This window comes from Nyctereutes procyonoides, unplaced genomic scaffold (assembly GCF_905146905.1).
Source record: "Nyctereutes procyonoides isolate TBG_1078 unplaced genomic scaffold, NYPRO_anot_genome, whole genome shotgun sequence".
In the NCBI taxonomy this organism is placed as follows: domain Eukaryota; kingdom Metazoa; phylum Chordata; class Mammalia; order Carnivora; family Canidae; genus Nyctereutes; species Nyctereutes procyonoides.
Genome location: NW_026575131.1, coordinates 52,742,123 through 52,770,003, shown reverse-complemented (window position 1 = coordinate 52,770,003; position 27,881 = coordinate 52,742,123). Strand labels below are relative to the sequence as shown.

General features: G+C 51.5%; 1 protein-coding gene across 1 annotated transcript in view; it reads left to right on the top strand.

Moving 5' to 3' along the window:
- ELAVL1 (ELAV like RNA binding protein 1) overlaps window positions 1-27,177 on the top strand; it is a 36,670-nt gene extending 9,493 nt beyond the window's left edge. Inside the window, exons 2-6 of the mRNA XM_055342970.1 lie at window positions 2,558-2,745; window positions 13,717-13,820; window positions 18,847-19,000; window positions 23,580-23,805; window positions 26,592-27,177. Of these exons, the coding sequence (XP_055198945.1) occupies window positions 2,574-2,745; window positions 13,717-13,820; window positions 18,847-19,000; window positions 23,580-23,805; window positions 26,592-26,916 (981 nt within the window). The 5' untranslated portion in view covers window positions 2,558-2,573 and the 3' untranslated portion in view covers window positions 26,917-27,177. The remainder of the gene's footprint in view (window positions 1-2,557; window positions 2,746-13,716; window positions 13,821-18,846; window positions 19,001-23,579; window positions 23,806-26,591) is intronic.
- Window positions 27,178-27,881: the final 704 nt, after the last annotated feature.

Genomic DNA, 27,881 nt, shown 5'->3' with positions numbered 1-27,881 from the left:
TTCTGTCTGACAGAAATGGCATCTCTTTTGACTTCACATTTTCTTCATCCCTCATAAATCCAAGCTTTCAGAGTTTATTGGCTATTTGAATTGCTGGCATCTATTAGTTGTGGTTCATATCCTTTGTCCACTTCTCTGTTAGTGATGTATCTTTCTTTCTGGTGAGTTTGTAGATACTCTGAATCAAGTGCTCTCAGCCTTGGGAATATTGACATTTTGGACTGGGCAATTCTTGGTTGTGGGAGCCAACCTGAGGGATATTTCACAACATTGCTGGCCTCTACCCATTAGGTGCCAGTGGCACACTACCACCCACAGTTGTGGTAACCGGAAATGTTTTCAGACACCGTCTGGTGTACCCCGGAGGGCTGAATCTCCCACACTGAGAACCACTAACCTAAATAATGTACTAGGTAGCAAGCATTTTCTCCCAAGTCTGGAGCTTGCCTGTGTATGGTGCCTTTTCCCATACAGAACTTCTTAATCTTAGGAAGTCTGACTTTCCAATCTTTTCTTTTATGGCTTTGGATGGTAACCTATTTTATAAAGAACAGGGAGCATAGAACATTTTCAAATAAATGCTGGGAGAGTAGACTAACTTTGCACATTGTGTATGGTCTGAAGCAAATTAGGAGGCGAAAAGGTAGAGAAGACCCACCTGTTTCCAGCAGGGGGAAAGAAAAAGAAACAAAAACCACACCTAAGTCCTCTCTCAGTGCTGACTCAGCGGGGAGGTGGGAACTGTATTCAGGTTTTTATATAACCGCTGGCAAGGCTATTTTTAAAGAAGGCTGAGTGCTCCTGACAAGAGGCACTGGGTTTTCAAGCATAAAAACAGGGCTGGACAGAAGGGATCTGGAGAAAGGGGTGGGCTGCCCCCCCTGCCCCCGAGACCTCCCGGCTGGTGGGTGGCAGGGCCTTTTTCTTGGTGATGACACTTCAGCCCCATGGGGGTGTGTGCCTGCATATTTAGAGGCAGGGACGTGGGACATCTTAGATGAGGCGGCCACGCGTGTGGCAGTACTTGTGAACGAGCCCAGTGTGAGTTGTACTTTCAGAAGAGCGGACCTGATGCTCTCAGCCTCATTGATCCAGACTCTGAAGCCATCACTTTGTTGTGATGTTTGTCACTGAAAGTGAAGACTTCCGGAGGCAGCTAAGGGCATTCCAAAGCTTGCAAGCTGTGAAGACCAAATTCTTCCAACTGGTAGAGAAACCCTAGCCTCTCCCAACTCAGTAGCTGTGGCCTTTGGAATAAAGGGCTGCAGGAACCGTCCACTTGAGGACAGAGACGGGGTGTCCGAGTTGAGGTGCTCGGGTGCACATTACAGGCTCCTCAGGACCCAGTTGCACCATTAGTGCACGTGGAGATGGGAGGAGGCGATCAGGAAACTTCAGGAAGCTCTTGAGACAGCCCGAATTATGGTGCTGAAATTGTTTTTAGGTGTTTTGTTTTTCAAGTAAGCTCTGCCCAGTTGTGGGGAGTCTCTCACTGACCTTGAGAGCAAGAGTCGTGCACTCCACTGACTGAGCCAGCCAGGCACCCCTGTTTATAGGGTTCTTTTTTTTTTTTTTAAAGATTTTATTTATTTATTCATGAGAGAGACAGAGAGAGAGAGAGGCAGAGACATAGGCACTTGCAGAGGGAGAAGCAGGCTCCATGCAGGAAGCCCAATGCTGAACTCGATCCCGGGTCTCCAGGATCATGCCTTGGGCTGAAGGCAGATGCCCAACTGCTGAGCCACCCAGGCGTCCCTGTTTATAGGGTTCTTTAGGCTCCTTGGCAAGTAGAAATGGTTAAGCTTCAAGTTGTTTTGTTTCAGAGCAGTTTTAGATTTACAGAAAAGTTGCAAAAAAAAGTACAGAGCGGGTTTCCATACCCACCACCTCCAACACGAAGTCTTCCCTATTGGTAACACCTTGCTTTGGTGAGGTATTTTGTTAGAATCAATGAGCCAGTATTGATACGGGTCAGCTAAAGTGTGTAGTTCACCGTAGGCTTCACTCTTCATGTTGTATGTTCTGCGGTTTTGGACATGTGTAGTAACATGTATTCACTATGACAGGATCACGCAGACGGTGTCACTGCCCTGAAAATTCCCTGTGCCCTTTTTGTTCCTCCCTCCCTTCTAACCCCTGATGACCAGTGGTTTTTTTACTGGATCTAGAGTTTCATCTTTTCCATTGCATGTCCTATAATCAGGGTGATACAGTGTTTAGCCTTTCAGACTTAGTAGTATACATTTAAGGCTCCCCTAGTCCTTGGCGTCCTAGCTCATTTCTTCGTATCACTAAATAACACTCTGTTGTGTGAGTGCACCAGACAGTTGGAGTTTGTTTCTCCATTCACCTACTGAAGAGCATGTTGATTGCTTCCAGTCTTGGGGCAATTATGAATGAAGCTGCTATAAACATTCCCGTGCAGGTTTTTATGTGGACATAAGTTGAACTTGTAATGTTGAAAAGAAGAAACCCCGAGTGCCAGTCATTTGTTTTGCCTTAACATTCTGTAATATGGACATTCGGAATTTACTTGATTTTTCTTCTCACCCCACAGATTTTTAAAAAATACAATGTCTAATGGTTATGAAGACCACATGGCCGAAGACTGCAGGGATGATATCGGGAGAACGAATTTAATTGTCAACTACCTCCCTCAGAACATGACCCAGGATGAGTTACGGAGTCTGTTCAGCAGTATTGGTGAAGTTGAATCTGCAAAACTCATTCGGGATAAAGTAGCAGGTAAAGGAACTGAGAGGGTTTGTAGGGGGTACTTGGGGCCATCCCGCTAAGTACTGTCTTCTTTGTGGCTCTCCAGTGTTCCTTGGGGCAGAAGAGTTGCAGTCTTGAAATGACGGTTGTCAAGTTTCGTGTTTATCTCAGACTATATTTTGCCACCGCCCTGGTGTCCAATTGGATATAGGTTCCCCAAAAAGGAAAAGCTCGTAAGGTAGAGCGTGTACAAAATGAGATGGTGGGAGGGGAGGGAAGACGAGAGGACACCAGAAATGGTGTCTGAGAACTGGAAGAGACCAAAGAATGACAACCTGGCCTGGCTCTGTCCCATGTATGGCAGGGACTCTGGCCCAGGCAGGCTCATTCCCATCTTCCCGGGTCCCTATGCATGGTCAGACCCGTGGCAGGACATGGAATATCTCCGTGTGCAGCCCTTCCTTGGTTCTGGGCTGTGCTGTTTACTATCACTCCATCAACTAAAACATCTGAAACACACTGAGATTTAACCCTTGGGCTGGAGCAGGGCCACAGATCTGTAGGCAGGCTGTAGAATTGGATACCGGCTGAAAGCATCGCTCTTCCAGTATCTCCATGTGTGACCTCTAAGCCTCTGTCCCCAGATATAAAGTAGGGATGGTGGCTCCTACACCCTGATGCTTACCTACCTCATAAGGGTTTGCAAACCCCTGGGAAGGCCATCCTTACAAACAGCATGCATTCTGAGAGCATAATTTCAAGGAGAAAAACATGGAAAAATCAGGTGCTATAAAAGCACTTCCTTCCTTTTCTCCCTGGGGAGGAGCATTGTTTTAGGGGGCTGTCCTCCTCTTCTTCCTCTTCCTCCTTTTTTTTTCTTCCTCTTTCTCCTCCCTCTCTCCTTCCTTACCTTCTTTCTCCCCTTCTCCCCACTCCCATCCTCTTCCTCCTCCACCCCTTGTTTCTCTCTGCTCTGGTGAGCTGAGAATTGGGCATCTCCTCCTCCCCTCCCCCTTGCCCCTTGCTCTGACTGCCACCATGGCTTGTAGGATTATGATTCCTACACTGAAAACTAATTTAAAAGTTAAAAAAAAAAAGTTTATTATGGAAATAAGATAATATCTTATATTCTGGTCTACATGAAAGTAGAGTAATATATTGAACTCCATGTACCCATCGTCTTACTTCATCAACTCTCAGCTTTTGCCAGTAACCTGGAGATACCTGTTTCTGGGATAAGTGCTGTCAAGGCTGGCTAACTGCTGTATATGGAATTAGTTCATCAGAGGGGGCACTGACTTCAAAAGTCTTTTGAGGACTCTTCCAATTCTGAGTTTGTGATTTAATAAACAGGAATAAATAGGAATTTCAAGTAGTACATTGAACTGTTCAATAAGTTGAACAGTATTAGAATGTTCTAGAAGCCATTATCTTTCTCCTGTTTCAGGAGACCATCCTGCATAAGAGTGCTTGTTCAGAGGCGTTTTAAAATTCTCTATGCTACGAACAGGTTTTGCCTTTCCCCCTTACGTTCTGGTGAAAGGGGATTTTTAGCCCCATGGATATTCCTGAGCATTGCGGTCCGATTTTGCGAGCATTCTCATGGTACCTGACTTCTTTGTTCACTGGTTGTGGTTTTTCAAAGGAATGTGAACTATGCTATTAGGAACACCTAGATTTGACAAGATCAGTCCAGAGAGAACTGGTTTCGGGAATGAGGGAAAAGCAGCAAAGTATAATTTGGAAATTATTTTAGTTCAGAGATAAACTTTTCCTTCTCTTTGTGCAAGATAAGTGTAGTGTATCAAAGAGTTGTGGAGTATGTGGTCCTAGGCTTAAATCTCAGTGTCTTGCGGGTGGTTCCTTAAATTGAAAGATTGTACCTTCACAAGAAGCTTACTGCACCCCCACTTCTCTCCTCCTGCCACTGGTGTGTGTAAACCTCACCGGCTGCACTGCCCTTTGTCCTCTGTTATGCTGCACAGGCACCGATAACGTTCGTCCCGCTGCTTCCTCCTCAAAAGGCTGAGGATGTCCACCCCAGAGAGAGTCTTGCAGATAGGTAGACAGGTGCCCCATGGACTCTAGTTCCTAGCTGAGCTCAGCCTGCTACACAGGCATCTCTGGCCCCCACAGCAAGTACAACAAACCCATCTGCACCCTTCACTCTCAGCCCTCCCACCTCACAGTGAAAATAACACCCATCTCCACCTCTGCTCCATCCCTTCCCTTCTCCACCTCTGCTCCATCCTTTCCCTTCCCAGCATCCTGGGAACCTCGTGTTAGGCAAGTACCTGCTTGCCTGAGTCTCTCTCTCTCTCTCTCTCTCTCTTTTTTTTAAGATTTTATTTATTCATGAGAGAGAGAGGCAGGCAGAGGGAGAAGCAGGCTCCATGCAGGGAGCCCGACGTGGGACTCGATCCCGGGTATCCAGGATCACGCCCTGGGCTGAAGGCGGCACTAAACCGCTGAGCCACCCGGGCTGCCCTGCCTGAGTCCCTTCGAGATCACCTCATCAGGATTCAGACATGCTCCAGTGTCTGTTCTCTTTAAGAGAATCCTCGCTAAGGTTGCCTGTCTTCCTCTAGTTTCTCTACTTGAGCACCCCTGTCAGTTGGAACGGGATAATTCTCAGGGCGGGAGGGGTATTTTGTGTACTGCGGAATGTGGGGTGGCATCCCTTCCACTTGCTAGATGGCTGTGATATCTTCTGAGTCGTGACAACTAAAAAATGCCCCTAGACGTTGCCAGGGGTCCCCAAAAGCCTCCCCCCTCCCCCCTGCTAGACCCACTTTTCTAGCTGTTGTCCTCCCTCCTTTCCCACTCACAGAGCCATCAGTTAACTGTCTTCTCTTCCTTCTGGAAGCTTCTTCCACTCTTGGCTTCCATGAACCACCTCCCTGGCTTTCTCCCACCCCTGAGGCCTTGCCTTGCCTTACCTCTCTTGCAGCTCTTTCCCAGCCATTAACTTAGATGGTCCTTAGGGTTATTCCCAAGCTGCTGCTTCCTAAGCCTGCCCTGTGGAGAGTGGAGGCATCATCACAGCTTCACTTTACCCTCAGTCTGGTGTCTGTGTCTCAACGAAAAAGCTCTCTTGAGCTTTAGACCCCTCAACCCCTCAAATTCAGTGTTTTCCAACCTGACCTGTTCCCAGTATCTGCATCTTAACAGAGGACACCAGTGTTCACTCAGCGACTCCAGTTAGAAACCTAAGCATGACCTTTGACGTGTGTCTCTGACACTTATCCTTCTGGATGCTTCCATACCTTTTCCTACAACCGCCCCCACCACAGATCCAAATGAGGCCACATTGTCTTCTGCCTGCACTGGTATTCTGGCCTCCTAACCAGCCACCCATATTTCCTCCAGATGGTTCTCTTCACCGCAGCAAGTATCTAACACTCCACATGTGACCCTGTCTTTCACCTGCTTTAAAACTCTCAGTTCCCAGGCCCTGCTTGCTTTAGGACACCTTTCCTGTCCCAACCATGTCAGCATCAGATGCTCCCCGTCTGGGTTCCCGTAGCAATTGAGCAGATGGCAGGGTGGGTTTCCACATTGCACTGAAGTTAGAACTTTCTGGTCCAGTGGGTCCATATGGTTTTCAGAGGCAGGAACCCTATTAGATCCCTAGATATAGCCATAATCAGTGCTTGTTGAATGAATGAATGAATGAATGAATGAGTGGATCTAGTGGGGGAAGAATGTTGATCAGCACAGACATTTATTTGCTCAGCAAACAATTACTGAGTGCCGGCCATTGGCCAGGCACTGGTGACAGGAGCAGTGAGGAAGGATGGTGGCTGGGATGCCGGGAATGTTTGACATGCTGGCCTCAAGATTGAGAGTGGTCCTAGCTGCCAGGCCCCAGCCACTGTGTTGGGGATGTGCATTTGTTGCTGCCTGTTCCATACACAGTTCCTAGCTGGCCCTACTATACAGCACTGCCCTGCTCTCTGGCCTGGTGCCATATGACCCAGGAGCCAGCCTCCACCCTCCTAGACTGTCTGTCGTGCTAGCCACTTGGTCCTCGGCCTCCAGCCCATTCACTTCTGGCTCATTGCCATGCACCTCTGGTCAGGATAAAGCCCACACCCTTGCCCGCAGCCCCCAAGTCTCCTGGGACCTGTCCTACTCCTCCCCAGCCACTGTGCTCTTCACTCACCCTCCTCTTGGGCCGGACTGAGCTACTTCTCATTTCCCAGACATGCCCTGGCTCTTACAGTCTTGTGATTTTGCAAATACTATTCCCTCTGCGAGAAAGCCTTTCCAACCAATCCAGCCTGACCACTTTTTTTTTTTCCTTAACATGATTCACCTTTGTTCCTTATAGAAACAAAACCAAGCATAAGACAAGAAGAAAGAAAAGTTTAAGTTACTCAAAATCCTGTTAGCTTTTTGGTTCATGCCCTTCCATACTTGTTTCTTCCCATATTTGTGGTCATAAGCAACCATGTGCTTTTAGAAAATGGGCTCGCACCACCCAAGCTGTGCGAGAAACTTTGCTTCCTGTACCTGTGAATGTTTTTCTGTCACTGAACATAGCTACTTCACCAGAACAGTTACACAGGGTCCTGTTGTGTGGAGGTTCTGAGTTTACAACAGACTGTAACCATTTTTCCATGTTTATAAACCCCACTGAGATAAATGTCCTGGTGCAAGTCTTCACTCATTGGTGGTTTCCATTGGAAGTCTTGCTGGAAGTAGACGGGAGAGTGTGTACCCTCTTGAACCCGATCATCAGTTTGTTGTTGTTGTTTCTTAACATTCTTTATTAATTCATTTGAGAGAGCAAGAGTGTGCGTGCACACAAGCAGCGGGGAGGAGCAGAGGGAAAAGTAGAAGCAGACTCCATGCCGAGCGGGGAGCTCGTTGTGGGGCTCGATCCCAGACCCTGAGATCATCACTGAGTGGAAGGCAGATGCTTGACCAACTGAGCCACCAGGTGCTCCCTGATGACTAGTTTATACTCATCCTGCCCAGCCCTACCATCCCCTAGGCCAGAGGGGTTTCTCATCTCTCCCAGCCTAAGTGAAAAATGGCATCTGATTGGGGTGGTCATTCACTTCCGAGTGACGATCATGTGGTTTCACATCTTTACTGGCTGTTCATACTCTTTTATGAAATACCCTTCTTGTTCTTTGTTTTCTTTGGGGGCATTACTGTTTCTTATTTATTATCCCTCCTCAAGACCTAGCCTCCCCCCCCCCCCCCCCGTGAAGTCTTCCCTTAGTCCCCCACAGACATTTAAAAGAAGAATTTGACTCTACCTACCCTCTTGTGCCACAGGGAAGGCCTTGTCTGCAGGGTGCTCCCCTCCCCCAGCCACCCGCCCCAGGTCGATTGCAGAAACATTGCATCTGGCTGCTCCAGTTGGCGACTGTAATAGGAGATGCCAGGGCATCATCTCTTGGTTTTGACCTTGTCTAGAGAGAGCAATGTTTGGAAGAGCACTGGTTTTGAGGCTGCCGGGGAGGCATGGAAAGAGCTTCCCACGGAGGCAGTCTTGGTATTGCTGACTTACGGCAGCACCTGCTCCCTAGGAGAAAACACATGTCTCAGGTCCCACCCAGGCCCACTCAGTCAGCCAGTCCAGGGTGTTCACACATGTGATTTAACCTTCTTGGAGGAATGGCAGTGCCAGGGCAGGAGCAAGTTAGAGATGCAGAGCTCTTCTGCAGGGTGGGGATTGTAAGCTGGGGAGGAGCACAAGTTGGTGGCAGCGTTGGCCTCTAGGATACTCCTCAGCCTCAGGCCCAGAGTTTATTCATGCTTCCTCCCTGGCAGTTCTCTCTTTTCTCTCTCTCATCTTCCTGCCTCTCTCCACCAGATCTCCCGTCCTGGGCTTCTGTTTGCCCTCACCCACCAGCACGGACTCTAGCCAGGCCCTGCCCTCCTTAAGCTCCAGTGGCCTAGGCATTTGCCCTTGTGTACCCCTGTTCCCCCACCACACCTCAGATCTTCCCCTGGCAGGGCTTATCTTCCACTGCCCTAAATGAGGAGGGGGCAGCACCTGATACACCTTCATGGCGTCGATTCTAGCAGGCTCACTACCTCTAGGAGACAGGAAAATCATCTGTAAGGAGATTGGAAGTACGCCTGCCTGACATCTTGGGTCTTCAGGCTGAGGTGGGCCCTAGGGAGCTGTGTCATTACCCTGCATGGCGTGTAGACCCTGTTAGAGAAACAGCAACTTGGGGGCTGCTTTGGGAAGTGAGGGCCTTCCCCTAGGTGCCTGCTCTGAGCACACCAGCAGGCTTCTACATAGCTGGAGAGCCCCATTCTCCTTATTCACTTGCTGCAGCAGCAGCTCTCAACCTGGGCTCCTCACTGAAATCACTGAGGAGCTTTAAAAAGTACTGAAGCCACTGCCACTCCTACCCCACCCACCCCCATGCCGACATCATTGGTTCAGGTTATGACCTAGACAGTGATAGTTTTTAGAAGCTGCCCTGGTGATTCTAGCAAGCAGCCAAAGTAGAGAACAGTTGGCTTATGACAAGCAGCTGGGTGGAGGCTGGGACCTGGCACTGTGTTAGGCAATTTCACCTAATGGCCTTGTGGTGGGTCCCCATGAGGGGACCCCTTCATTCCTCAACTGCCATCCCTCCCACTGCACTTAGGTGTGCACCACAGAGGGTTGCATAGACTCTGAGGGGACAAGGCCAGCCCCGAACAGGGTGTGCAGAGATCCCTCCCCACACAGCTCCAGGCTGCAGAAGGCCCAACCCAGAAGTGTTGGTGGGGAGCTACTCTCTGACACTTCGGGGAACTCAGCCCTCTCTGATCTCCCCACTGCAGCAGCTCATCTGCAGGTCCTCCTGTTGGGTCTTCCTGGTGAATCTACACTTGGCCTAGGTCCCAGGCCCTGCCCAGTGGCCTGGCCCCATTCCACCCAGCAGCCACCTCTGGGCCATTCCCCAGCTCATTTTGTTCAACTGCGCTGGCCACCTTTCATTTCCTGGAACACGTCAAAGTCTCCTCTGCCTCACAGACTTGGCACTTGCTCTTCTGTCTGGACTACTTGTCCTCAGCCATCTCAAGGTCTTGCTGCAAGCATTAGCTCCTTACAGGGCACTCCTGCCTGCCCTGTCACCACAGGCCTGTCCCATCAGTCCCTCTCACACCACAGTAGGGATTGTCTTCATAGCACCTGGGTGGCAATTTTGTTCATTGGTTTCTTGCTGCTTTGTTGTGCAACTTGCCCACTGGGATGTGACATTCACTAAGGCATAGACTGTCCTCCTTCGTGATCATCATCAAACTTGGTGGCCAGCCTGCGAGGCCTGACACATAGTAGGTGTTCAGTTAATACTTATCGATGCATTGATAAAAACCAGAGGGGGAGCAAGCCCGGGAGGCAGTGGCCATCTGAGGGTATGTGACTTTCTGGGTGACATTGGCAGGTGAGGGCACTAGGTGGTCAAGGAGGCCACCCAGGAAGAATGTGACTGAGACCAGAGCCGAAAGCAGAACCTTGGGGGCCATCTTGATGGGATGAGTAGAAGACTAGGAGCTTGAGGAGGGACAGTTGGGGAGAAAGAAAACCCAGAGAGAAAGAACCTGGCATTGTCATATCTTGGAGGAGGAGGTACCTGTCTGGGGGTGGCACCTGACAGTTGCAGCCTCAGTGAGGGCAGTGCTGGCAGTCTGCAGTGACTACCCTGGGAGCCAGCCAGGGCCGCCGAGCACCGGGGAGAAAAGGCATCAGGAAGCATGAACAGGGTAGGACTTGTGTTTATATGCTGACAGGAGCCAGCTGCAGCTGAGACGCAGGAGCATGGCCTGGGCATGGGTCCTCATCAGTGTCTGGTCTTCCCTAGCAGGGCTTAGGCCACCGGCAGCGAAGGAGACGGGTAGTCCAGGTTTGGGGTTAACCTATGGGAAGAACAGAAAGATAAGACCTAAGTAGGGGTTGTACTGACCAAACCGGCAGAAGAACCCATCCCGGGGCTGGGCCACCAGGCTTCATGGCCTGGGCACAGTGACAGATGGGCAGAATGGGGATCGGAGAGTAAAAATCCCAGCAAGCCTGTAGTTTGGTTGGGAATCCATACCACAGACATTCTGTATTCTCAGCTTTTTTTAAAAGATTTTATTTATTCATGAGAGACAGAGAGAGAGAGGCAGAGACACAGGCAGAGGGAAAAGTAGGCTCCATGCAGGGAGCCCAATGTGGGACTCGATCCCGGGGACTCCAGGATCACGCTAAACCGCTGAGCCACCCAGGCGTCCCATTCTCCGCTTTAATGTTTGTAGTCTGGACTGTTTGCAGGGGCCTTAAAGTTCCCAGCCTTGAGCCAGTTGTAGTTGTTGCCCTGTGTTCTGAACTTTTGAGCCTTGACTCTCCTGCTAGATGGGTCCGGGCCCCACAGCCCTGCTACTCCGAGGTCCTCACTGTCCACGGCTTAGGAGTTAAATCTCAAACCCGTGCAGTTTCATTGCACGGGTTAATGAGTGTATGAATATAGAGGGTCAGGTTTGGGTTTTGTTTCTTTAAAAAAAGAAAGTGGCCCGTGCAGATCTGCAGCCAGTTAGTGTAGCTACCCTGCCCTAGAGGAGGGAGAGGATGCCTCCACAAGGCACTCCTTTGGTGTGGGCTTTGCACTAACTTCCTTCCGAAGCCTACAGTTTGGGGGCTAGTGGTGACTCCACAGTGGAGAAACCTGGCAAACAGCCTCAGTCAGGGGTTCCAAGTCAGCATCAGTCGTGAGAAGTCATGGTAACAGCACATACCCCTGATACGATGTCAGGAGGAGGGCACTTCACTCTGGGATCTTCCCCCCAATACCCATCACCCCGGCCTCCCCATAAGAGAAACATCTGATGAACCCCAGCTGTAGGAGATTCTACAAAATTCCTGACCAGTCCTTGAAACACTCAAGGCCATCAAAAACGAGGAAAGTCTGAGAAGCTGTCCCAGCCAAGAGCATCCTAAGGAATCGTGATGACTACAAGTCCTGTGGGATCCTGGATGGTCTCCCGGGACAGAAAAGACCATTAAGGGAAAACTAAGGCAATCTGAATCAAATGTAGACTGTAGTTAACTAGCAGCCTATCAGTACTGGTTCCTGAATTGTGACAAATGTCCCATCCTGGTGTAAGATGTTACAGGGGAAGTGGGCTCTATGGGAACTCTCTGTATTCTCTTTGTAACTTTTTTTTTTTAAGATTTTATTTATTTATTCATGAGAGACAGAGGGAGACAGAGACACAGGCAGAAGGAGAAGCAGGCTCCATGCAGGGAGCCTGACATGGGACTTGATTCTGGGTCTCCGGGATCACACCCCGGGCCAAAGGCAGGCGCTAAACCGCTGAGCCACCCGGGCTGCCCTCTCTTTGTAACTTTAAATCTAAAAAATAAAGTTGGGGGTTTTTTGTTTGTTTTTAAGAAGGCGGGAAAACTGGGTTAGACTCTTCTGGGTTCTGCATCTCATTATCCACCAGAGGGTCTGGGATCAGCTGGCACTCAGGGATGGCACCTCATGTGGCTCAAGACCTGGTCCTGTTTTTTACCTGCTTGTTGTTGCCCTCCACCAACCCAAGGAATAGGGCAAAGCTCACCACTCTCTCTGTGTGCCTACAGCAGTGCCCAGCACTCAGGGGCTGCCCACTAGTGCAGCCTGTGAATGAGTAAGAGGTGGGCATGTTGGTTCTCTTCTCTGGGCCTCCACCCTCCCCTCCTATAGTGAAAGGACAAGGCTCCTTTCACTCAGCCCCTCAGCCTTTGCTTCTCCCTGGGCCTCCTGGGAACCCGTGGCCTCTCCCTTATTAGACTGAGTCTCTCCTGTGGCATGCAGGTAGTTGTGGTCACTCACAACTTGGATATTTCACAAAGGAGAGATGGGGAGACACCTCCCTGTAATCCTGGGTTTCTCTCATAATCTTTACTTCCCCAGATTTCAGCTGGTGCTGCTGCCACCATGGAGGCTGCCGCCAAGGGGGGCCCTGGAGACTTGGCCAGGGCAATGAAGGCAGGTGCACAGCTGGGCTGGGACAGGACATCTGTCAGCTCCAGCTTCTCCTGTGCTCCCTGTCATCTGCTTTTTAGCTGACTTGTATGTTTGGGAAAGTAAGGGACCCAACACTGGGTGGCACCAGAGCCCAGCAAGCCTTCCCACACTCCCAGCACAGTGGTGGAGAAACACCTGGATGCAGATAGCCAGTCACCCTCCTGCCCTCTGTACCTGTCTTGCCCAGTGGTGACCGTCCTGTCCTTGCCTTTGGAGTCCCCACATCTCAGCCAAGGGGACTGATTGACATCGTTGCTTTGGTAATATTTCTACGGGGTGCCATTAGTAACATGGTGTTTCTTCTTTTTTTTTTTTTTTAAGAATTTATTTGTTTATTTGAGAGAGCATACACGCATGGGGGGAGGAGCAGAGGGAGGAGTGGGAAAGGGAGAGAATCCCAAGCAGACTTCATGCTCAGCGTGGAGCCCACCATGGGGCTCGACATGGGGCTCAAGTTCATGACCCTGGGATCATGACCTGCATCAAAATAATGAGTTATATGTTTAACCACCTGAAAGCTGCCTAGGCACCCTGCATAGCGTTGCTTTTTAAAAAGTTCTTTAAAAAAACAAAGGTAACATTTGTTCAGTGTAGAACATTTACACGAATTGGCCGAAGAGGGGATCCCTGGGTGGCGCAGCGGTTTAGCGCCTGCCTTTGGCCCAGGGCGCGATCCTGGAGACCCGGGATTGAATCCCACGTCGGGCTCCCGGTGCATGGAGCCTGCTTCTCCCTCTGCCTGTGTCTCTGCCTCTCTCTCTCTCTGTGTGACTATCATAAATAAATTAAAAAAAAAAAAAAAAAAGACGAATTGGCCAAAGAAATGTAACAAAAGCCGGTATAGATTGTGACCACTGGTCTCTAACCCCACTACCCGGAGACCTTGGCTTTTTGCGACCTCCTCTTTCTGAGCCCAGTCAGTCGTCGCCCTGCTTACCCTCCCTGGCTGTTGGCTGGCTCACCATTGTGCCCGTGTTCTCCCACACAGGGCACAGCCTGGGCTATGGTTTCGTGAACTACGTGACTGCCAAGGACGCAGAGAGAGCAATCAACACGCTGAATGGCCTGCGGCTCCAGTCAAAAACCATTAAGGTAAAGAGCTGCCGTGGCCACTTGGCCCCGGCCTGGGTGAGCGACCCCTTTCCCCATCTGTCCTTCATCGTCACCGTCAAGGAGACTGGGAGCATGGCCCCTCCTCAGAACCCCGGTGCTTCGGGGGTGGCTGGGGTGCTTCCTGTCTGCTCAGTGAAAGCACTGCATGGCCCACACATGTTGGGCGGTGGCCTCCCCGGGCCTTGCTGAGGCCTCTCAGTCTCCTCCGTTCTACAAGCAAAGGGATGGTGGCCATGGAGGGCCCCTCAGTGAGGGCAGCCCCCTCCTGGGCCCAGGCTGTGCTGTCCTCGTGCTGAGGAAGTATTTGTCCAGCCTCCCCGTTCCTGCCCCGTCACAGCCAGCGTGTTCATCCGGTTAGCAACTGCGTGTGGAGCAGCTGGTGGGTGTGTCAGCAGCAAACAGATGGGCTCCCTGCCCTCGTGGAAGGCCCGTGCCTGTATATGTGCATGCACATGTGCAAGTAATGAACCCCAAATCTGAAGGTCACATGTGGCAGAGGTACAGGGTGGGGGGACGTTCTGTGGAGTGGCTTCACTTTGGTGACTTGAGTGACATGAGGGAGCCCTGCAGTGTGGCCTGGGGGGAGCCTCAAGCAGAATGTCACCAGGGTCACTCCCAAGGCAAGGGCTGAGGCGGCTTCCCAGGAAGAGTCGGCAAGTCCCCCAGGCCTCACAGGATGGCTTCCTGTTTTCTTCTCAGCCTGCTCTTCCTTAGCGCCCCCTCGTTTTCTCAGCCTGGAGCCCTGCTCCTCCTCATCCCCACCTCCATTGTCTGTCTGCCGGCACCTGTGATCTTGAGCAGCTCCAGACCCAATCAGAGACTAACTTTGTGTGTTCCAGACTTTTACTCCCTGCTGAGTGCTGAGTCCTCCTTTAGAATCTGTGTCCTCCCACTGTCCCAGGCTGGTCCCCTGACCTAGCTCCCTGCAGCAGCCTGGCAGGCGCCATGCCTGCCAGCATCATCTCCCTCGACAGGAAGCCACTTGGAATGAGACTACACTCTTTGAGCCCTTGGACCTACCAGATCTCCCACCCCATCTCCCATCCTCTGATTCATGTGGGTGTCCAGAAAGGTCCCTCTTGGGACCTATTCCATGGCTGGGCTTCCTAGACTTCCCTGGGCATCAGAACCCTGTGGGGTGCTTGTATAATAAAGGTTCCCAGGGTGTGGACATGGGCTCCCAAGTCACACACTTAGGGGTGGCTCTGGGAGCCTGTATTTTTTTCCCACCTGCTAGGGAAGTCTTACAGTCTGGCTGTTGACAGCACACGCTCCATTGGGAGGGTGGTGGCATGCTAGCACATCAGATGATGCTGGCATGCTACTGGAACCGTAGGTTGGTTATCCCCAAGATTGAAGCCCCACTTACCATGAAAGGCAGGACTTCCAAAGGCTCTTCTGCCCCCCCCCCCCAAGCTCTGAGGTCCCACACCCCAAGGGCCACCTGGATGTGCCTTGGCCTTGCCAGCATTCATTCTGTCCTCTTTGATGCTAGTGTCACTCCTTGATCTGAGTAGGGAGTGAGGAGTCTCCCTGTCCCTGTGCCCTACAGCAGCAACCCAGGAAACCCCAGGGAGGGGTGTGGAGGCAACAGGCTGAGTGTGGCACAGGTACCAGTCCTGTGTAATTCACATGGCCAATACCTGTCGAGGGCTTATAATGGGCCAGGTCCTTCCATACCTTGTTTCTGTTACCCTCACCATGGCCTGGGAGAGATGATCCCCATTTTAGGCTTGAAGAAGCTGATGTTTAGAGTAGCGACAGGTTTCCCAAGATCACAGAGGTAGAGAGGGGCAAAGCTAGGGTTTGAAATGAGTGCTGTGGCTCTGGGCCTTAACACCGCTGCCAGGCAGCTGCCCCAGCCCAATGTGGGAGGTAAACACCAGGAACCAGAACAGTATGACTTTGCTTAGCCGTGAACAGAGCTCGGGAGACGGTGGTGCAGGTAAGCAGGCATTATTAGTAATAACAGCAACTGTTTTTGTCCACTCATTCCACGATTGTTCCCTGAATGCTTGCTATCCACTGCATCAGTTCTATGTGCTGGTGATGCCACAGCAAACACAAAAGTTTTGTTGCCCTCGTCAAGTGTTCTACATGGTTAAATGAGTAAGATATGTAGCATGTCAGTTCAAGATGAATGCAGTGAAGAAACTTACACAGGGGGAGGGTCTGGGTACTGCTTATGGGCAGAGGGGCTCTGTGGCCCATCAGGTGGTTGGGGACATGTAGTAGTTCCTCAGGGCTGCCATAGAAAAGCATCACAAATGATGTTTGTATGGGTGGCGAGTGTCAGACACCTGAAATTTGCTCTCACAGTCCTGGAGGCCCTAAGTCCGAGATCAGAATGTTGGTTCATTCTGAGGCCATGAGGGAGAATCCGTCCTGGGTTCTCCCCTGCCTTGGGGGTTGCTGGCTATCTCTGGTGTTCCCGGGCTCACAGAGCCTGTATGTGTCTCTGGCCAATCTCCCCCTTTTCTGAGGACACGGTTACTGGATGTGAGGCCCACCCTGTTCCATCTTCATGAATTACATCTATGATGACCTTCTTTCCCAATCAAGTCACATGTGTGGTGCTGGGGCTTAGGACTGCAGCATGGGAATATGCTGGGGGACGCGATTCAGCCCTTCACAGGAAGTGTTCTGGAGAATGTGACAGGAAAACCCCTGCTTGGGGCAAGGGAGTAGTGATGCCAAGAGCTTAGGAAAGAGGCTCTAGACCCAGTCGTGGACCCTCCCTCCCCGGTGCCAGGTGTTCTGGTGCAGTCTCCTGGATGCCAACCTGACTCTGAACTTGATAGTGGTTTGTCATGTTCCTTGAAGAACCTGTTGTTGAAAGGAGTCAAAGCTCATTTGGCCATAAAAGGTGTTTTCTCTCAACTTTGCTGGGGGATGATCAGTCAGTACCAGCTTCCGCACCGCTCTACCAGTGCCACGGTCTTCGTCTTCGTGTCCCACAGTGTCCTTCATTAAAACCAAGGGCAGGGGCACCTGGGTTGCCCAGTGGTTATACACCTGCCTTTGGCTCAGGTCATAATCCTGGGGTCCCGGGATCGAGTCCCACATTGGGCCCCTGGTGAGGAGCCTGCTTCTCTCTTTGCTTATATCTCTGCCTCTTTCTCTGTGTCTCTCATGAATAAATAAATAAAATCTTTTAAAAAATAAAAGCCAAGGGCAGACCCCCGATGCAGCCCCATCCAGACACATCTGCAAAGGGCCAGATGGGATGGTTCTGGGAGGCAGGCCTGCCTTTCCCCTTCAGCCATCCTGCCTGAAACACAACGCCACAGCCCAGGGCCTTTGGTAAAATGGGACAGCCAACATTTGGAGTCACACCCTCTGGCAAGGGTTTTTACTCAGGGCGATGGTGGTGGTTCTGCAGGCTGGTTGATGCAGCCAGGGAGTTCAGGCCCAGGTGTGTGAGAAAGGGCTGACACTGTTCTTTAGAAGTCGAGGAGCACGACTCAGCCCCAGTGGACTGGTCAGCCACCTGCGTCAGTGGAGAAGGGAGCGGCGGAGTCCCTGTGGGCCAGGTGGCCTCTATCTCAGGGAACGAATGATGCCACGCCTGCCCCAGGTCTTAGATGCATCACTGAGTGATCACAGCGTTCCTGTACTCTAGGCCTAACCCAGTTGCCTCGGACCTAGACACAGCACAGGGAAGCTTCCAGGGTATGTGAGGTTTGTGCAGCATCACTTGTGTGGAGGCCACCAGTCACTGACAGGACCTGGTACCCGAGGGCCTCCTTCCAATCAGGGCCCCTTCTCTTCTACTCTCCTCGGACGTGCAGTCTCCGTGATCCTCGGCATCTCTGGGGGGAAGCAGGGCTGTCTCTCACCACACATACAATTTCTCTTTCCTTCTCCATCGCCTGCTGGACTGCTTTCTGCTCTGCTGGCAGAGGTGGTGTCTGTTGTCCCTTCCTCGGGCCTGGCGTAGGTGTGGAGTCAGCAAGCACACAAATGAAGGGACGCATATGTGGCAGGCTGCTCGTGTGTGTGCTTGGCATGAGGAACCACACCTCTGCCCCTCCCGGTACGCCTGAGCGTTGTGGCCCAAGGACACCTGAGAGCTTGTGCCTGCTTCCTGGTTATGGTTTTAGGCTCCTCGGCCTTGTGACCCTCAGGAACACATTATTGGGTGTAGATCCGAATCCCCCACCCTTCTGGAGCTCCCTTCCCTGCCTCCTCCTCCTTTCTAAGCCTCCTAATTCAGTTCTTACTCTGTTGGGTGTGATTGAGTCCTGTCCCTTCAGGCCACCCCTTTGCAGATGATGGGGCCCCCGTCCCAGCTGTTCTTTTCTCATGAGAGCAGGGCTGTAGCCTTGGTCCCATCTCTCCTCCTGGCCATTCACAGCCATGGCCCTGACTTGGGAAAGCACGAAGACCTGTGCCATTGGCCCCTGAAGGCTCCCCACTCCAGCGCACACACATACTATTTTATCTGAGCCGCTGCAGAAGTTCCTTGCAGGCTTTCTTCAGTTCTGCAAAACAAAGGCCCAAATCGCATGGAGTCATACACTATCTAACATGAGTGTTGGACTGTGGGCTCCCCCAGCAACCCAGGTCCCATCTGGTGGCAAATTTGCCCATTGGTAGGTGGGTGTCACCCTCCAAGTGACATCCAGGTCCCTAACCTGTTGCCCTTTGGGCTCCTCACAGGTAGCACTAGGTCCTGTCCCCAGCCCACTCCCTGCCCAGAAAGGGGTGAGGTCACAGTAGAAGAGACAGCTGGGGTTGAGTTGTGGCCCCATCTCTTGGCAGCCGTGGGCCCTCAGTCTCTTGGCCCTGAAAACCTGAAACATGTCTGCCTCACTGGGATGTAAAGTCCAGGCGAGAAAATGCTACAGGTGTCCAGCTCACTGCTCGGTCCTGGTGAGCTGCTCGCAGGCACTGCTGCGGATGATGAATGTCAGCATGGTTTCTCACCTGAACAGTTAACCCCCTCCCTCGAAGCTTTGGCCACATACCTGCCTTAACCTCAGAAAGTGATTTTGTTTTCAAGGTGTCGTATGCTCGCCCGAGCTCAGAAGTCATCAAAGATGCCAACCTGTACATCAGTGGGCTCCCGCGGACCATGACCCAGAAGGACGTGGAGGATATGTTCTCTCGGTTCGGGCGAATCATCAACTCCCGGGTCCTTGTGGATCAGACCACAGGTACAGAGGGTGGCCCGGATGCTGGCTGAGGCTTTCCTCTAGGCGGGAGCCAGAATTTCCAGAAAGACACATCACTGCTTGAGTTTCAGTGTCAATAGTTACTCTGCCAGGGTGAACAGAATGAAAATGAGAAGACCTTGGTGTTTGCTTTATGAGGCTGGGGAGGTAAAATGGTAGCAAAGCTGGCCCTGTGTTAGGCCAACATGTTATGGTGAAAACACTTAGAGATCCTGACACCTTCCTCAAGCACCCACATGGCCCAGCCTGGCTTGTCAATGGGTCACAAAGGCTACCGGTCAGCCTTACACTGCTGTTCTTCTAGCAGGCACGTGGTGTATAGTGTGGGACAGTCTTCACTCACGATCCGGAGTCCCCACTTTCCACTGGCCTAAAGCCACAGGTGGCTGTTTCTGAGGAGCTGGGCTCCAGTCTCCATGATTCAGCTGCCCTTCCTCAGTAGCACAAAGCTCAGAGAGCTCAAGGCAGTAAATCCCCCCTCAGTGACAATCCTGGCCCCTCCGCCAGCCCTCTTAGGTCATCTCAGCCTGGGACCTTAGCAGCTTGGGTTTGGCCTTTGGATGAGGCAGGCAGGCACAGTTGAGCTGAGGACATACCTGCCCCTGGGAGCAGCCCTGTGTGAACCCTGGGTGGGTTGGTCACAGGAAGTCACAACTCTGTAGTGACTTCCTTTCCAAGAGAGCAGCAGCGCCCCCCGAAGGCCACAGAGCAGATCCCAGAGAGCAGGTGGGCTGGGCCTTCCTGGCCTGTGACAGTTGGGGCTGGCGATGCACACACATTCTCTTATGTTCCCCTGAGGCCTCGCCACCTGCTCTCCCTTCTCGTACCTGCTCTGGGGAAGCTTGGCTCCCCGTGTGCTGGCCATGCTGCTTGGGCTGCAGTGCTGGGCTAAGGCCTTGCCTTGAGAGGAGTGGACAGCTCAGCTCGGGTCCCCAGGGGCCAAAGGGGGAGGAGGGCCTGCTGGAGTGTGGTCCACAGGTGCAGCTCGCTGGCATTTCACAGGAGCCCTGGGTAGTCCTATGCCTGGTGCAGATACCTGCTCTGTGCCAGGCTGTGCTGGAGGGACAAGGACCACACCGTGGCCTCTGTTCTGCACCTTTATTCTGGGGTGGAGATGGGATGGAGTGGGGTAAGGATCCCACTTACCAGTATCAACCCCTCTGATCTGCAGCAGGGTAGTTTCCTGTGGTCCCCAAAGCTCCCTTACTTCAAGTGCCAGTTGAGACCACTTCGGCTGGTCAGTGCGTGTGTTTATCCCCGCCCCACGTGAGTGGGCTGCCTGGAGACCCGGATGGTGTGACGGTGCTGTCCTGCATTCTGCTTCCATGACCCTCCTTTCTTTCACGCCACACGTCCTGCTCTACCTCTGCTTGTCTCTGTCCAGCCCAGCACAACCAAGTGGAGCTGGCTCTCTCCAGGAACATCCCCAGGGAGCTTTCCCTAAGGGCTCCCACCACCCTGAGGGAGGTCACTTCTGCAAACAGTTTCCCCTCAGCCATTTGTAGGGCATTTTGTTTCCTTTCCCTCTGGAAGACTGGTGTCTTGGGGAGAGGGGCATCTCAGCATTGCCCTCCAGGCTCGGCCATGAATTCAGGGTGGCATCCGTGGGAGCTTCACTCTCTCAGGCATCCTATCAGCCTCTGCCGCTCCAGAGAGGGGACTGACCTCAGAATCCTTGTGAAGGGTGGAGGGAAGGCAGCTGTGAGGGGGTCGCAAGGGCCCCCTTTCCACAGCTGTGCCCTAGTCCAGGGTGTTGAAGTGGCAAGTTAGAAAGGTGAGCCCTCAGGACTGTAGGCTTCTGTTCCCTCCTCTGCTCCAGAAGGGGCCACCCAGCAGGGCTTCTCTGCCGGGACCCATGGAGCCCGAGGGGCGTGGTTGGCAGGTTTGCGTGTCCAGTTGGCCTCCATGTGATGTGCCTTGCGGCAAAAAGGTATGGGGCAGCTGTCTTGAGAAAGCTCAGTCTTCTTAGCTGACAGAACTTAAAGTTTTCTTTGCCTTCTTATCCAGTTTAATTGTGAACTTTATAGTTTACTTATCTGGAAATCATGTCGTTTATTGATCTCTGCTCTTGATTCTGAAAACACTAGAGGGAAAAACACCACCATGGAGGCCCCCCTTCAAAAGGTGTACATTCATTGGATCATGTAGTGAACGTATTTTCCCTTACACTTACTTTCTCTTTCTTGGGTTCTCTTCATTTCACTTGGGCAGTTTCCATTTGAAAGTCGTTTTACAAAACCAAACAGGGAAACCACACCTGCACACACGCTTTCTGCTTGATTGCAAGGTCCTTATCAGTAGAATGGAACCACTCCCTGAAGGTGGCTTTCTGCCGGAGCCAGCCAGCCACAGCTGTCTGTTGTGGTTGCTTAAAGTTGAATATCTGTTCAGGTGTCCAGCTGTCAAAGCTGTCATTCATACCTTTCAAGGGTAAATAAAAACAGTGTATGTTGAGGTATGTGTTTTTAGGTGTTCCTTCTGAATTGAAATTGGAAAATGAGCTCAGACTTTAGAATTTTCTTGGTATACATGTGAATTGCCGGCTCTTTTCTCACTAACTCAGTATCTCTGGCTGTGTGGATTTTAAATTTATATTCCAACCATCACGGAGCCAGGATGGAGGCAGCCTTGAGGCCACTAGGAGCAAGCTGTGTGGCCTCCCAGAGCGCTATGCTGGGGGGACACCAGGAGGGGGAGTTTCCCAGCTGGGAGATCTGGAGTTTGTGCTTTCAGACTCATTATGGAGTATCCATGATATGTTACAGGTGTACATGAAGAATCCTTTGCCCGAGGGCCCCTGACTGCCATCTGGTTGCTCGAATGGGGCCCACAGTACTGCATTCAAGTCAGGCCTGGGCATGGGATTCTAGGCCCAGAGTGGGCCACTGTGCCTCACAGTGACACTTGTCACTTTGGCATCCCACCTGGCATATCTGAGTCTCCCTGTGCCCCTTTGTAGCCTTCAGGCCAGCTGGGGAGACCCCCCACCCTGTCTGTGCCCATCTTAGGGCAGTTGGTAGAACTCAGTGGGAAGGGATAAGAAAGGGTGGCAGGATGTGGGAGCTGCCTGGGGGACATCTGGTGTGCTCACGTAGCTGGTGCCCCAAGGCCCTGAGCTGTCCTGTTTTAATAATTGTCATTCACTGCGTGCTGAAGGCCTTTGTCTGGAGAAGAAAATAGGACTTCAGACAGGCTATGAGTGGCAGTCGAGACGAGAGTCTAGGATAGGGCTGTCTCTCACAGTCCCGTCCCCATTCACACCCCAGGACACATCCATGACTCCCGCCCTGACAGCATACTCACACTGCTCAGACTGGCCCTCAGCTGTCACCTCTCCACTGCACTTTGACCTTCACCCTTGACCCTCTATTTCTTCTCCCCAGGAGATGGAGCCAGTCCTCTTCCTCAGCTCCACATTCCCTCACCGCAATCCTACCTCATTTGTCAAGTTCTGTAAGAGATGGTTCTCATTCCTACCAGGCCTAGAATGTAGACGGATCAGGGTGGAGTGTGACTGTTCCCCCTTGTCCCTGGTTCGTTTGGGTTTCACACTCGTACTGGACTAGACACTACCTTCAGCTGTTGGGTCTTGGATCTCAGGCAGCCTGGTCCCAGTTCCATATTCTGGATCTGTTGAGAGATGGGGTTATAGTGAGACCCAAGGCTTGACTTCATGTGGCTCAGTCTAGGTAGCAGGATTCCCAAGGTGGCTGGAGTTCACGACGGGGGGCCTTGGGCCTTCCCACGTGGGAGCAGGATGGGTATGGAATGGGCCCAAGGCAGGATTCTTTACCTGCCAGGGAGTCTGTGGGCAGGTGTCAGCATGTCTGTGTGTGCCTGGGCAGTTTTCTAGGGGAGAGCAAATGGCTTCACTTGATTCTAGACCAGTCTTAGGACTTTATAATGGAATATCCAAAAGGTGAGTGAGGCGAGGACAGGAGGAAAGGGTTGCAGGGTGAGGCTGACTTACCAGGACTCCCTGACGTCGAAGGATGACAGAGAACGCCCAGCAGTCTGGGACTCTGTCAGGCCAGCTAGGAAGGCGACAGCTTGCAAAGGCCTGGCTAGACTACAGGACCCACCATCGCTCCTTGTTCACAGCAGCCGCCCCTGGGATGTGCTGGCAGGGCAGGCAGTGGGGCCCCAGAGTGCAGGGACAATCCCTCAGACCCGACCTGGTCACCTGGCCGCCCCTGTGCACGTCCCCACACCTGCGCTATTGCGGGCACCTGGCCTAAAAGAGTGGTGGAGGGTGGCATGTCTTCCAGCTCGGCTTGTTTTAAGAAAGAGGTTTGAGTGTCTTTGGGATATCTGTCAGCAGGACATCTTTCTGCACCAAGACTGTAGCTGCTGCTTCAACTCAAAAGGAAGTCTGAAACTTTAACCTTTTATGAATGTTTTTTTTAATTCATTTGTTTCTGTATGTAGGTTTACGTTTTGTTTACCTCATGAAGGTAGTGTCCGATTTGAAGCATAGTACACTGACTTGAATTTTGCTTTTCAGTTTTAAAAATCCTTGCCTTTCCCCCCCTAACTCCATTTTTGTTGGTTTGTTAAAAAGGTTTGTCCAGAGGGGTTGCGTTTATCCGGTTTGACAAACGGTCGGAGGCAGAAGAGGCAATTACCAGTTTCAATGGTCATAAACCCCCAGGTTCCTCTGAGCCCATTACAGTGAAGTTTGCAGCCAACCCCAACCAGAACAAAAACGTGGCACTGCTCTCCCAGCTGTACCACTCACCTGCCAGACGGTTCGGAGGCCCCGTTCACCACCAGGCGCAGAGATTCAGGTGGGTCAGGAGGTGGCACTCTCACCAACCCAGCCCTCCCTCCCCCTGCAGCTGGCTGGGGAGGCTGGTCAGAATCACCATGGGTCTCCTGCCAGCCCTCCCCCTAGGGAGGGGAAAGTGCACTCCACTCCAGCACACAGTGTCTGGTGACCCAAGCGGGGCTGAGAGTGTAAAACGGGAGGACACAGCCTTGAGTGTGCATAGGTGAGAGCCGTTCTGCTACCTGGCATGCAGCTTGCTGCCACTGCTCACAGCCCGCAAGTAGCTCTTTCTCATCCACCTCCCTGTGGGATCCTCGTGATCTCTAAACATCACATGGCTTCTGTTCCAAAGCCCCGTCCTGGAGGCGAATGGTTTTCCATCATTCCTTCGTCTTTCCAGATTGAAAATGACTCCAGTTGCCAGGATCTAGTAAAACAGAGACAATGAGAGTGAGCAGCTTGGGCTCCACACTCTGGTGCGTTCCACCTCCTAAGTAGCAGCAGTCTCGACTGATGGGGCCCATTGGGGTTGTTGTTGGTTTTTGGGGTTTTTTGGTCGAAACCTCAAACACAGGCATGAGGGTTTATCTCAGGTAGGTTAGGAACATTTTTCTCTACAACTTTGCAGGTGTTCCATCTTTGTTTTAAACAGTGAGGTTGAGTAAAATCCTGCTCACCTGCACAGATGCCATCTGGGGAGGTACTGTTTTCAGCACCTAGTCATGCACAATTCTCACCTCAGCTCAGTTTCCAAAGCTAGCCTTCCCTCCTTGGCTTTTCTAGTTTTAAGAACTAAGGCAGGGGAAGTGTACTGGGACAGAAGTGAGCTCAGTTTGTTTTTGAAGGTCAGCGACACAGTCTGTGTCACTGCTGATCAGGTGGGCTGCTAGACGGCAGCCTGCAGCAAGTTCCCGGTAACCAACCAACCAAGGAAGGGTGCAGAAGGGGGGCTTTAGGCCCAGGAATGAGGAAAAGAAAAGAAAGGGGACCAGAGCAGCCGAAACTGCAGGTCAGGCAGGAAAGGGGTCTCAACAACCAAACAGGTTCACAGAAGAAGAGGCAGAGGGAAACAGGGGTGGCATGAGGGGCGGGAGGGAAGACGAAGACCTGCCACCAGAAGGCTGGCTCAGATAAGTAAGAGGAAGACAGGCCCAGCAGAGGAGAGTTTGCAGTCAGTTCTTCTTACAACAGGAAAAGCCCCCAAATAAAGGAAGGTTCAGCTCTCCTTTGTACCATCGGTGAAAAGAAAGGGAAGGTGGGTGTCCTGGTGGTCAGGATGAAAGAAACCAGCTCCCACAAGCAGGAGAAAAACCAACTAATGCTAGTTCACAGAAATAATCCTCTCAATAAAAGATAGTAGAATAAGGCCTCAGGTTACTTTCCATACAACAGGTACATGAAGATTCAGGTTAACAATAACTCGGGCCCATGTCTGATTTCCCATAAAATGGAAATGAGGCCCATTAAAAGTCAGAGCCTCTTTCCAGTTTTCATTGAAAACCAGTCCAACTACTGTCACACAAATTCAAGGGTGTTTTTCCCTGCCCCCACTTCCGTGACATTTCGGTCACTGTTCCAGACAGTTAAGACCACTAACAAGCTGCTTGAGTTGTCTAACCAACTCAGGCATCCTAGTGCAGGTTCTTTCCGAGTGCTCTCGCAAATGCAGAACCTCAGCCAGTCACGTAATCTTGATTCTTTCGTACCTGCTTTGAAAAGAATCCCTGGATAGGCAGGCTGCACCCAGGGAGTGGGTCACTCTGGTCTGTCAAAGGAATGAACCTGTTTAATGGCACTTAGAGGCACTTGCTCACCCCTGGGTCACACCACAACTCAAAGCCCAATTTTATTTTAGAGCAGCTCATACATCTTGCACAGCATGGCCCCACAGATGCTATATCACACCCAGATATTCTTTTTTTTTTTTTTAATTTTTATTTATTTATGATAGTTACACAGAGAGAGAGAGAGGCAGAGACATAGGCAGAGGGAGAAGCAGGCTCCATGCACCGGGAGCCCGACGTGGGATTCGATCCTGGGTCTCTAAGGATTGCGCCCTGGGCCAAAGGCAGGCGCCAAACCGCTGCGCCACCCAGGGATCCCACACCCAGATATTCTTAAACTGACCTGAAGACCGTTTTTCTGAAACCTTTAGAGGGTCGTGTGGCTTCAGTAACAGTTTTATCGTCTCCCTTAATCCTGTTGCAATCCTGTTCTACATTTGTAGAAGGCTTATTTTTTATGCAGCTGAAAGCATTGCTTTGGAAAGGGTCCCACATTATTGGTACAGCTTGGTGGACTTGCGGTTCACAGCCGTCACTTCGGCCCCTGGCCCTCTGGGATGCTGTGAGTCAGCTGTGGAAGGTTGTCTATAGCTGGGGGAAGGAATTCCCTGGGCCCCGCATTGGCCCCTCACAGGGGTGTGTGCTCGCCCAGGACCCCTCTGACAAGGGCAGTCAAGATGAGGGCAAGGTACAAAATCGGGGGCTCCGGGGGAGAAAGAAAAAAAATCCACCCCCCTCCCCACTGGCCAAACACAGCAAAGACGTGGGGAATGAAGAGTGAGTTTCCCCTAGGGAGATCTGAGGCTGTAACAGCACATAGGGGGACATGGAGAAGCTTCCATTATTTAAATGTGGGAAGCCTGGGAATCACTAAACAGGACCCCCCCCCATTGCCCCTCTATTGAATTCTCATCTGGGACTGATGGGGGGTGCCAGCCTTGCCCGAGCCGTACCCCAACCCCTGCATCGACGCACCAGCCCGCATGACCTTGACCTGCATGCTGTGCTCTCTGTTTGCTAGGTTCTCCCCTATGGGTGTAGATCACATGAGTGGGCTTTCTGGTGTCAATGTCCCGGGCAACGCGTCTTCGGGCTGGTGCATCTTCATCTACAACCTCGGGCAGGACGCCGATGAGGGGATCCTCTGGCAGATGTTTGGCCCCTTTGGGGCAGTCACCAATGTGAAAGTGATTCGCGACTTCAACACCAACAAGTGCAAAGGCTTTGGCTTTGTGACCATGACAAACTATGAAGAAGCCGCCATGGCCATAGCAAGTCTGAACGGCTACCGCCTGGGGGACAAAATCTTACAGGTTTCCTTCAAAACCAACAAGTCCCACAAATAACTCGCTCATGCTTTTTTTTTTTTGTACGGAATAGATAATTAAGAGTGAAGAAGTTGAAACTTTTTTGTTAGTGTACAACTCATTTTGCGCCAATTTTCACAAGTGTTTGTCTTAGTCTAAATGAGAAGTGAAAAGGTTTTTATACTCGGGGATGCAACCGACATGTTCAAATGTTTGAAATCCCACAATGTTAGACCAATTTAAGTTTCTTAAGTTATTTCCTTTAAAATATATATTAAACAGAAATCTAAGTAGACTGCATTGACTAACCAGTCCCTCGGGACGGTGGTGAACCTGAAGCATGCTTTAACTTCTAAGACTGTCTAACACTCGTTTCATTCGGTGTCTCCACAAACTGGATAAAAAACATAAAAAACAAAAAAAAAACAAACAAAAAAAAAAACAAAAAAAAAAGACATGACCTTTTAGTTTTAGTTTTCAAACTAAAGACGTTAGACAGATGCTGAGTGTGCGTTTTCTCAACCGCTTCAACATTTTAAGCGATTTCTGCTTTGGTTGACAGGAAATTGCTTTCCCAAGCAGGTGCCATTGCCACCTCCTGCTCACTCAGCCCCGGGGCTCTGCAGCGGTCCTGGCAGTGGCAGCAGGCCATCCAACAGGGGGGCCGCCACCAGGGAGGGGGGCCGTATGCCGGGCCATACCGGGCCCTCCAGAGAAGGACACGCACGGGTTTCATAAGCCCAGGCGCCAATGGGAACGGACCAAAGAGTTTCAGGGAAACTCCAGTATATTCCAGAGTCAGACCTAACTCCAGGGCGCGCCTGAAGACGTGCTGCTCCTCTGACATCCCGAATTTCTGTGCACACATTGCATGCACGGTGCCCCGCACACCGGGCGCTGGTGTTCCCAACCATTTCTCCACTTTCCAAGAGCAGTTCACACAGCTCGAATGCCTAAGATCGCTCTATATTTTAAGAACACAGAAACATTTGAGCATTGTATTT